The 10,625-nt window shown below is 55.8% G+C and overlaps 1 protein-coding gene across 1 annotated transcript; it reads right to left on the bottom strand.

Annotated features, from left to right (window-relative positions):
* Positions 1-118: 118 nt before the first annotated feature.
* Positions 119-10,066, bottom strand: LOC121672370 (formin-like protein 2; the record flags this gene model as incomplete). Its single annotated transcript, XM_042044990.1, has 13 exons — positions 119-274; positions 403-566; positions 676-805; positions 1,657-1,737; positions 1,830-1,898; positions 2,561-2,795; positions 4,081-4,283; positions 5,009-5,133; positions 6,656-6,676; positions 7,651-7,851; positions 8,264-8,573; positions 8,964-9,065; positions 9,846-10,066. Coding segments are annotated over 13 exons (2,018 nt in total), but the record flags the coding sequence as incomplete, so codon positions are not given.
* Positions 10,067-10,625: the final 559 nt, after the last annotated feature.

Here is a 10,625-nt window from a genome sequence, read left to right on the forward strand (position 1 = left end):
AGGAGAGAGGAGGAGAGAGGAGGAGAGAGGAGGAGAGAGGAGGAGAGGAGAAGGAAGATAAGGAAGGGGAGGAGAAGGAGGAGAAAGACAAGGAGAAAAGGAGGAGGAGGAAGAAGAACAGAAGAAAGAGGGGGAGGAAGAGGACAAGGAGGAGGACAAGGACAAGGTTTACCTTGTAGGCCTTCACAAAGCGGACGAACACCGGGAAGAAGACCGAGGGCGGGGTTGTCTTGGGATTCTCCCCGAAATACTTCACAGCATCATCAAAGGCATCCTGCAACAGGCACAGCTTCAGAGCCCTGCACACCCTCCCAGGCATCCTCCCCACCCCCAGCATTCCATGGAAACAGCCCATCCCTGGGTGTCACCCCCCCACCGCAAATCCCAGGAACACAGAAGTACCTGGGCTATTTTGGCATCGTCCTGGAGCTTCTTGAGCTTGCCCTCGTTGCTCTGGATGAAGTCCTTGAGCATGGTGTTGTGGTCGTGCATGGTGTACTCGCGCTTGGTCAGCTCCAGGCCCCGCTGCAGCTCCTTCACGTCCAGCAGGACGTTCTCCAGGGACACTGCGAAAGGAAACAGGAATGCTCAGCCCACAGGCTGAGTGATTCCCGGCGGGCAGAGCCTGCTGTGCCAGGAAACGCCATCCCAGGAGGCTGCAGGAGGCTGCTGCACCTGCTGCTGCCTTCTCCACGTAGTGCAGCTCGTTGTAGAACAGGGCCACGTGCTGGTACTTCTCCTTCACCACGTTGGAGATGTAGTGCAGCAGCGTCTGCTTCCGGTCTGTCGACTTCGTTTCCAGGAGCTGGGAAGAGCAGGAGCAGAGGTGTGGGGAGCTGGCAGCAGGCTCCAAGCTCAGGGACTCACCGGTGCTGCCCCAGCGTCTTTTCCATGCTGGAAGCACCAGTGGAGTCCCTCAGCAGCCACTCACCCTCGGGTCACCACAACCCCCTGAAGGGCCACAGGGCTGGGATGGAGAGGATGGAAAACTGGGAAAGGACCTAGGGGTGATGAACATGAGCCCAGGGGTGCCCAGGTGGGCAAGAGGCCAGTGGCCCCTGGGCTGTGCCAGCCCTGGTGTGACACAGCCCCAGGGCAGTGCCCGTCCCTGTGCTGGCGCTGCTGGGGCACCTCCAGTGCTGGGGACAGCTCTGGGACAAGGGGGACCCTGGGGGGCTGGAGGAGTCCAGGGAAGGGAACGGAGCTGGGAAGGGGCTGGAGAATTCCTGAGGGAGCTGGGAAAGGGGCTCAGCCTGGAGCAAAGGAGCTCAGGGGGGACCTTGTGGCTCTGCACAAGTCCCTGACAGGAGGGGGCAGCCGGGGGGGGTCGGGCTCTGCTGGCAGGGAACAGGGACAGGAGGAGAGGGAACGGCCTCAGGCTGGGCCAGGGGAGGCTCAGGGTGGACAGCAGCAGGAATTTCCCCATGGAAAGGGTGCTCAGGCCTTTGAAGGAGCTGCCCAGGGGGGTTTGCAGTGCCCATCCCTGGAGGGATTTCAAAGCCCTGTGGATGTGGCACCTGGGAACAGGGGTCAGTGGTGGCCTTGGCAGAGCTGGGAATGGTTGGACTCCATAACCCTGGAGAGCTTTTCCAATCTCAGTTACTCCCCAGCTCTAATTCCCAGCTGGTGCCCACAGCACATCCCAGCTTTTCTTACCAGGTCTAAACTCTGCAGCTTAAATCCATACACAGCCCCTCGTTTGCTGCTGTTCATGTAATTCCCAAGAGCCAGGATGATCTGCCAGGGTGAAACAGAGCAGAGCAGGAATTCTCAGGACAAATTCCTGGAAGTTTAGACACCCCTGGAAGGAGAGCTGGGGTCAGACCTACCTCCAGGATTTTCTTCAGTTTTTGGGATGACTTTATGGAGACAGAGGCAGCGATTATGGCGTGGAGTTGCTGCGGGGAAACACAGAGAAAGCTTTGGTTAATGCCCATCCAGCCAGGAGAAAAATGAACATCCTGAAAAAACCCCTCCTGGTTTTCATCCACACCATGGGACAGAGCATGGATGTCCCTCTGCCACAGAGCCAGGCTGGGAGAGCTGGGAATGTTCACCTGGAGAAGGGAAGGACACAGGGAGAGCTCCGAGCCCCCCCTGGCAGGGCCTGAAGGGGCTCCAGGAGAGCTGGAGAGGGACTGGGGCCAAGGCCTGGAGGGACAGGACACAGGGAATGGCTTCTCACTGCCAGAGGGCAGGGCTGGATGGGAGATTGGGAATTGGGAATTGCTGGCTGGGAGGGTGTGCAGGCCCTGGCACGGGGTGCCCAGAGCAGCTGGGGCTGCCCCTGGATCCCTGGCAGTGCCCAAGGCCAGGCTGGACACTGGGGCTTGGAGCAGCCTGGGACAGTGGGAGGTGTCCCTGCCATGGCAGGGGATGGAATGAGATATTCCTTATTTTCCCTTCCCACCCAGCCCAGTCTTGGATTCTGTGAATGTTCCCCTGCCCTGACACTCCAGGATTCCAAACTCTTCGTCTGCCCACTGGATTCACTCCCCTCAGATGTTCTGGGGTAAGAAAGAATCCCTTCCAGCTGTGGACATTCCCTGCTCCCGCTCACCGGGGTGAGCATCTGGATGCTCTCGGCGAAGTTGCCGATGAAGGCCATGATGGTCATTTTCTGCATGAGCCTCTCGATCTTGCTGAACTGCATCATGAACCTGTCCTCGTCCGACAGGTTCTCCAGGGGCTTCCTCTCCCTCTCGTAGAGCCTCAGCACCTTCACCTCGTTCTCCGTGGGCAGGAACCGCATCAGGCATTCCACGAAATCCACCGGCAGCGTCTTCAGGTCAAACCTGCGGGAAAATCCCAGGAAAGGGTGTGGGGATACCCCTCTGCAGGGAAGTGGCCAGGCCAGGGATGTCTCTCGGCTCTGGAGTCAGGCTGGGAGAGCTGGGAATGTTCCCCTGGAGAAGGGAAGGACACAGGGAGAGCTCCGAGCCCCTTGCAGGGCCTGAAGGGGCTCCAGGAGAGCTGGAGAGGGACTGGGGACAAGGGATGGAGGGACAGGACACAGGGAATGGCTTCCCAGTGCCAGAGGGCAGGGATGGATGGGAGATTGGGAAGGAATTCTTCCCTGTGAGGGTGGAGAAGAGCTGGGCTGGAATTCCCAGAGCAGCTGTGGCTGTCCCTGGATCCCTGAAGTGTCCCAGGCCAGGTTGGACGAGGCTTGGAGCAGCCTGGGACAGTGGGAGGTGTCCCTGGATGAACTGGATGGGCTTTAAGGTCCTTCCCAACCCAAACCAGTCCGGGATTCAGCTCCACATGAAGAAAAGCAAAGAAGAAGCTGTGAAGCTCCTCCTGCCCTGCACATGGAGCTGGGAACAGGATCCAGGGATAATGGGAATGATGCTGCTTCCATTTCCAAACACGTGGCCATTCCCTCACCCCTCCAGGCTCGTTTTTCCAGGGAAAAGAGGAGAGGAGCAGCAAATATTCGTATTTAATTGACCCAGAGCCCCCTAAAGCCCAACTGCTGAACCTGCCAGGGCCTGGGGCAGGTTTGGGTCACTCCTGCCCAAAGGCAAAGCCTGGCATCCACATCCTTAAGGGAGGAGTGGGAGATGTTTGCCATGGCCAGGATGAGTCTGGGTGGATTTGGGATCAGCCCAAGGAGCAGCAGCCACACCTATCCCAGGAGCAGGGAAGGACCCGTACCAGTTCCTGAGGCCACTCCACAAACCTAATTCCATGCAAAATCTGCTCCAGCACCTGGGCTAAACTCATCCTTCACGGAGCAAACCAAAAGGGCTGCCTGTTCCTGTGTTCCCTCTGGATTTTGCTCATTGCATCAGGAAATATCTGGGAGGTGCCATGGCAAACTGGATGGGCTGGGATGAGCTGCTTTAATAAAGGGAGTGCTAATTTGTCAAACCTCAACAGGGACTCAGCAACACCAAGCCGAGAGCTTCCTGAGTTCCAGGCAATCGCATTTCTGGGAATTCACAACCATTCCGTCCTTCCCCCGGAATTTTTTTCCAGCTGCCAAAGCATTTCCATCAACCGCCAATTCCAAACCCTTTCCCAGCGCTCCCAGTAAAGCTCAGGCAGGATTCCCTCGCTGCCAGGGGCTGCACTCACACGTGGATGGCTTTGCAGATCTCATCCGCCGTTTTCCCGGCTTTCCGCAGGGTGATGGCCAAATTCTTGGCTCTGTTGGCATCCAGCAGCGTGACTTTGTTGGATCCTTTCTGAGGGATCTTCTGCTTGCTGGAAGTCAGATCCATAGCTGGGCCCTGCGCCTTCGTTTTGAATATTTCCTCAAATTCATCCACGTTTAGATCCTGGAAAGGAAAGGAAGGGATTTATCCCGCAGGGAACACTAAATCCTAACCCAGAGTGGCAGGGAAAGCGTTGTGCCGGCTGAGACTGCATCATGGAATCATGGAATGGTTTGGGTGGGAATCTTAGAGCTCATCCCAATTCCACCCCCTGCCACGGGGACACCTTCCACTGTCCCAGGTTTTTCCCAACCCTGGCTTTGGAATCCAGAGAATTTCAGGGGCCGAGGGATGGAGGGAACAGGCTCCTGAGCTGGGATCAGGAAATCTGGCCAGATCCCAGAAATCCAGCTCTGCCCATGTTCAGAAATTGAGGAACACTCGTTATCCATGGGAGCATCCAGGAGCTGGAATGAGCCCTTTCCCAAGGTCACTGCTGTGCCCTATCCCTGTGGGAAGCTTCCCACTCCCCACAACTCCCTGACAGGAGGGGGCAGCTGGGGCTCTGCTCCCAGGGAACAGGGACAGCAGGAGAGGGAATGCAATCTTGTTGCTCCAGCAGAGGTTTAGTTGGATATTGGGAAAATTCCTTCCTGGAAAGCGTGGTCAGGCACTGGAAGGGGCCGGAGCCGCCATCCGGGAGGGGTTGAACCCGCTGGGGATGTGGCACCTGGGGACACGGGGCAGTGCTGGCCTGAGGGCTGCACGGGGCGCTCTGAGAGGCTTTCCCAGCCCAACCATTCCATGATTCCCTGCTTTCCCGGGCAGCAGGGAGGGAGCAGGGGCACCTCGAGGATCCTCTCGTCGTCGATCTCGTTGAAGACGGTGCCGTTGATCTGGTTGGGCTTCAGGGCCACCCAGTTGAACACGGGCATGCGGAACTTGGTCTTGATGGGCTTCTTGATCTTCACAGCTGCGGAGAGTGCACGGAAAACTCCTGGGAAACTGCCTGGGAACGCCACAGCGCAGCTCCCCAGCTGGAATTCAGCACTGGAGGAGAACTGGCTGGACCCCATTATCCCACTGGAATCCTGGAAAGGTGTCGCTGCCTCCAGAGGCTGCTGGAGAGGGGAATCCCAGCCCTCAGCAGGACAGCACCAACCCCCAGGGCTCTGCAAACTTCCCAAAGGGAAATCTGGGATTCCTGTAGCGCCACAAGCTGCCTGGATTGACTTGAACTCCCAGGCTCTGTCCAAATTCCATGGAAAAGGGGGAATGTGGGTGAATCCAGCCCTGCCCTGCTGCTGGCAGAGCCCTCCCTGAGCTGTGTCACAAATAGGTGACAAGAAGGGAAAAAAGCCCCATTCCCAAGGGTTTTGGGGAAACTGCAGTGGGGCACCTCAGCAGGTTTGAGTTTCAAGGCCAGAGGGGCTGAGCTGCAGCAGAGCTGGGCTTTAACAGGGGTTTAAAACCAAGTTTTAATTCCTGTGCCATGCAAATCCAGCTAATCGGAGTCGGGAACTCTGGAGTAACCTGGGAATTTAGACAGAGGAGCTGGGAAAATGAAACCTGGAAATGAGGCCTGATCGTTCCCAAACAGCGATGCTGGAGCAGGGGAACAACCCTTCCCTGTTCCTATTATATTCCTATTCCTATTGTATTCCTATTTCTATTCCTATTCCCATTCTATTCCTATTTCCATTTCCATCCTATTCCTATTTCTATTCCCATTCCTTTTTCATTCCTATTCCCATTCCTATTCCCATTTCTATCCTATTCCCATTCCCATTTCCATCCCATTCCCATCCTATTCCTATTCCCATTCCCATTCTATTCCTATTCCTATCCCTATCCCATTCAATCTGGAAGCCACAGGAATAATTTCCATAATCCAGTTTCCCTTTCTTTTCCTTTAAATGAAAACACAGACTTGTTCCTTGCTAAAAAATCAATCAATTACAGTCACCAATCAACTTTTTTCCCCTGAATTACTTCCCAAAAAATCAGTTCTTGTTCTTACAAACATGGAACAGAAACCCTGGTCCTGCAGTGCTGGCCACCACGTGGACAACAGGGAATACACAGAATATTCCACTGTGTATTTTGGGAATGGGATTTGTCCAACTTGTGCTCTAACACTAAACAGAGCTTTGCTCTCTGCTTAATTAATGGGGTTACTTAAAGTAATTCCTACAATAAAAGAAGCTTTGAACACCCATGGAAAAAGGAATTTTCTACTTGTGCATACACTGGAATGGATAATTATCTGCTCCCGGGTTATTCCAGGACATGGAAGGCAGGAACGCCTCGTGGGAAAGATAACGGAGCCCAGAATCCCTTTGGATTTCCCTTCTCCTCCTCCCTTCCCGAGCTCTGAGTGCCCAAATGCCAAGGGCTGGCTCTGACCTCCCCCTGCCCATCCCCTGGAGCCCCTGGGCACCCCCCAGGACACAGGGAATGCCGGGATAAGGAATACTTAGCAGCAAGGAACCTACAGAAGAGCTTGATGGGCCCATCTTAGCAGGAAGCAGAAGGAACAGAGAAAGAAGTGTTAGGAAAGGTCAGAAAAGCAGCAGTTGTTATTTCCCGACTCCCCTCGGCCCCACAGCGTTCCTGCCCTGGGAATGCCCCTTCCCATGGAGCCCTCAGATCCAGAAAAGGCACTTCCAGTCCCATTCCCTCGGAATTCCCACCGAAGAATGGGATCTGCAGCCCAGCAGCCCCCAGGCACCTCCAGGGCCCCATCCCGAGGGATCAGCCCTCCCTGGTGCCTTTGGGCCTTGATTTTCCAACACCCTGGGACCCTCTGGATGCTTTTTGTCTTCCAAAGAATCTTTAAAGGCTGGGATACTGCATTAGATTTTTTGTCTTTAACAAAGCTCTTCATGGGAGTCTCTTGCTTTGGACTCCTGACGAGCTCTGGAGATTTCTGGTGCAATCAGTCAGCCCTCACTCACTCCCTGAGACACCTGGCAGGTGGCAGTGACTAAAACATGGACAAGGATGGGCAACAAATTGTTCTTCCTGCCAAAAAATTCCCAAATTTTGCCTTTTCTTCCCAGATTTCCACAAAAAAGTTCCCAAATTTCGCACAGGTATTTCTTCTCAGAAGAAATCAAACCCATGTTCTGTCAAAGTCAGAAATGACCCTGTTCATAAAATACTTTTGGTGCGAGTTTGGTTCCACTGGAGAATCCAACTCTTCCAGACCAAACCCAAACCGCTGGGTTGATAAATCCCAGAATCCCAGACCGGTGTGGGTTGGGAAGGACATTGAGGATTATCCAGTTCCACCATCCCAGGCTGCTCCAAGCTGGCCTTGGGCACTTCCAGGGATGGATGGGGCAGCCACAGCTTCTCTGGGCACCCTTGGAAAACCCCAAATACTCTTTTCTTTCCATGAGCTCCTCATCCCAAGCCCAGGGAGGCCCAGTGGGATTTGTTTTGGGGCAGCACTGGGGTGCCCTGCCCACCCCTGAGGGAGAATTACCTGCGAGGCCAGAGTTGAAGACCACGGTGGGCGAGGCCGTGCCGGGCAGGGGGGGAGCTGAGGGCGGGGGCGGAGGGGGCAGCGGAGCCGCCGGAGCCGCGTCCGGAGCCGGGCCCGGGAGAGGAGGAGGAGGAGGAGGAGGTGGAGGAGGAGGAGGTGGTGGTGGAGGTGGAGGTGGCACTGCCACGGGGCCGTTGGGCACTGTGGGATGGAGGGAAAATGGAGTTAGCATGGAGTGAAGGGTCACAAAGGAAGAGCCACAATATCCCCACTGTCCCCTCCCCAGAGCCACAACATCCCCTGGGGTCCCCTCCCCACCCCGAGCCACCAAAGGCCTTCAGCACCTGGAAGTGCCCTCAGGAAAGGAGGGACCAATTTTTCCATCCACGGAAAAACAGGAGATGGAGGGGGCAGCCGGGGGGGGTCGGGCTCTGCTGGCAGGGAACAGGGACAGGAGGAGAGGGAACGGCCTCAGGCTGGGCCAGGGGAGGCTCAGGGTGGACAGCAGCAGGAATTTCCTCATGGAAAGGGTGCTCAGGCCTTGGAAGTGCCCAGAGAGGTTTGGAGTGCCCATCCAGGTGCCCCCACAGCTGGGATCTGCCCCCTTCCTCACCTGCCTCGGGTGACCCTGGCAGGGTGGGCAGGGGGGGTGGAGGTGGGGGCAGTGGCACTGAGGGGCCAGCTCCGGGTGTGGCACAGGTCCCTGGCACTGCCTCCGCTCCTGCCGGCACCATCCCGGAGCCCAGGGCCACGGGGAGGATGGAAATATCCCCATCCCCTTTCTTCTGGATCTTGATGGTTCCCTGCTTCTCCAGCTCGTGGATCTTCTTCTCCAGCGTGGATTGGCGCTGGATGGCTTCCTCCTTCTCCTTCACCATCTTCCTCAGGGTGTGAACCTGCGTGTTTGCATCCTTGTAGATCTCCTGGAATGATGCAGACACAGGGAATGTGCGTTCAGAATTCCGAGGCCAGCAGCAGAACAGCCTGATCCAGACAGGGGCTTGCACTGCATGTGCCCAGGGCAGCCCCTCCAGAGGAATTCCAGATTCTCCCACCCTTTGGGACCTGCACAGGTCCAAAACTCCCACCTGGAATGCTCCAGATGTGGACAGTGAGATGTGTCCATCTCACTCAGTGATTCCTGGCACATCCAAAGGGATTTATGTCCATCCTTGGAGTGCACACACAAATAATTCCACCAGAAATCTGCCCCAGGCTCTAAATTGGGAAGCCAAGAGAATTCCCCTGCCCCAGATCCGTGATCTCCACTCCCTGCATCCTGCACCCAGCCGGGGCTTCCCCGTCCCACTCACGCGGATCACGTCCAGTTCTTTGTTCCTTTGCATGAGTTGCTTTTCCAGTTCCACAATCTTGGCCATGGCTTCATTCTCCGTATCCTGGAGCTTTTCAGATAACTGTCCAGCACAAGAGAAATGGATTAAAGAACTGGAAAACTGGGTGTTTATCCATCAAAACAAGAGGTCACTTCTTGGAGCAGCAGCACTTGATAAATTATTGATATTCCAGGAAACCCTGAAGCCTTTCCTTGGCAAGAGAACAGATTCCTGCTTGAGATGGGAGACATCAAGTTGGAATGGGCTTGGAGCACCCCGGGAGAGTGGAAGGTATCCCTGTCAGGGCAGGCGGTGGCACTGGATGAGTTTCAGTGTCCCTTCCAACCCAAACCATTCCATGATTCCTACAACACCTTAGAGGGGCAAACACTGCACAGCAAGAACAGATTTATTCCAAGTGATGGAAACACAGGGATGGTGAGAGAAGGGAAAGCCTTTTCTCATTTTTAAAAAATGGAGAACTCCCTTTTGTACTCATTTTCCAAAAGCCAGGCCACGTCTCCCGGCCTAAAGAAAAACACCAAGGTTTGGGACAGCAAACCCTGAGTATCTACACAAGAGGATTTTCCAGCCCCTTCCCTCCTGAGCCCCTGTTTAAGGCACAGCCAGGATGGCTTCTCCCTCTATTTTGGGCCTGCTCTGCCGAGGAGTTGGAATTCTCTGTGGAAATCAGCTCTCGCAGCTCCCACACCCGTGCAGAGGCTCCCTGTGCCAGGCGGGAGCACAACCAGCGCCTGATTAACCCCCAGGACACAGGCCCAGCAATCCCAAGGCTTTTTCCAAGGGAACCTCCCCCCAAACCTGGCCTGGCAAATCCAGAATCCCGGTGGCACCACTCACGTGGGAAAGGTTTTCTTCCAGTTCTTCCACCCTCTCCAGGGCTGCGTTCTTGGTCTCCGCGTCCTCCAGCAGAGCCCCCACGTCGAACACGTTGTCCAGGTAGGCCTGGATCTGCACCTGCAGCTTGTCACTCTCCGTGTGCTTCAGCTTCTGCACAGCCCAGGGGACACAGGTGACACAGGGGACACAGGTGACACAGGGGACACAGGTGACAGCGGGCACTGGGACAGGCCGGGGGGCAGGGGGAGCTCAGGGCACTTCCACCACCCAGGGAAACCCTCTGGACATCAAACAGTTCAGTTAACCAGGGTCTTCTCTTCTGTTGCTCCAGGGGATACTGAAGCTTCCCTGCCCATGAAGGGCTGGAATGAGAGCTTTAAGGTCCTTTCCAGCCCAAACCATTCCATGATTTCCTCCATGTTTGCTGGGAAAGGCTCTGCCGGGTCTCCATGGACTCCCCAGAGCCACCTCCAGGCCCCAAACACACCCATGGCCAGTGCAGCCATGTCCAAACAAATCCCACAGACCCCAAATCCCTCTCCTGATGGATACTGAGCAGGAATCAGCAGGGACAAGTCATTCCCATGCCAACAGGAGCAGCGTTTCCATGGATGTGCTCCTGAGGACAGGGACAAAAATGCTGCCTGGAGAGGTTGTGGCTGCTCCAATCCTTGGAAGTGTCCAAGGCCAGGCTGGACGGGGCTTGGAGCAGCCTGGGATAGTGGGAGATGTACCTGCCCATGGCACAGGGGACTGAGAAGCTCCTTAGGGTCCCTTCCA

This window comes from Corvus kubaryi, unplaced genomic scaffold (assembly GCF_017639235.1).
Source record: "Corvus kubaryi isolate FWS band 111438036 unplaced genomic scaffold, C.kubaryi_AGA036_p1.0 54015, whole genome shotgun sequence".
NCBI classification, from domain to species: Eukaryota; Metazoa; Chordata; class Aves; order Passeriformes; family Corvidae; genus Corvus; species Corvus kubaryi.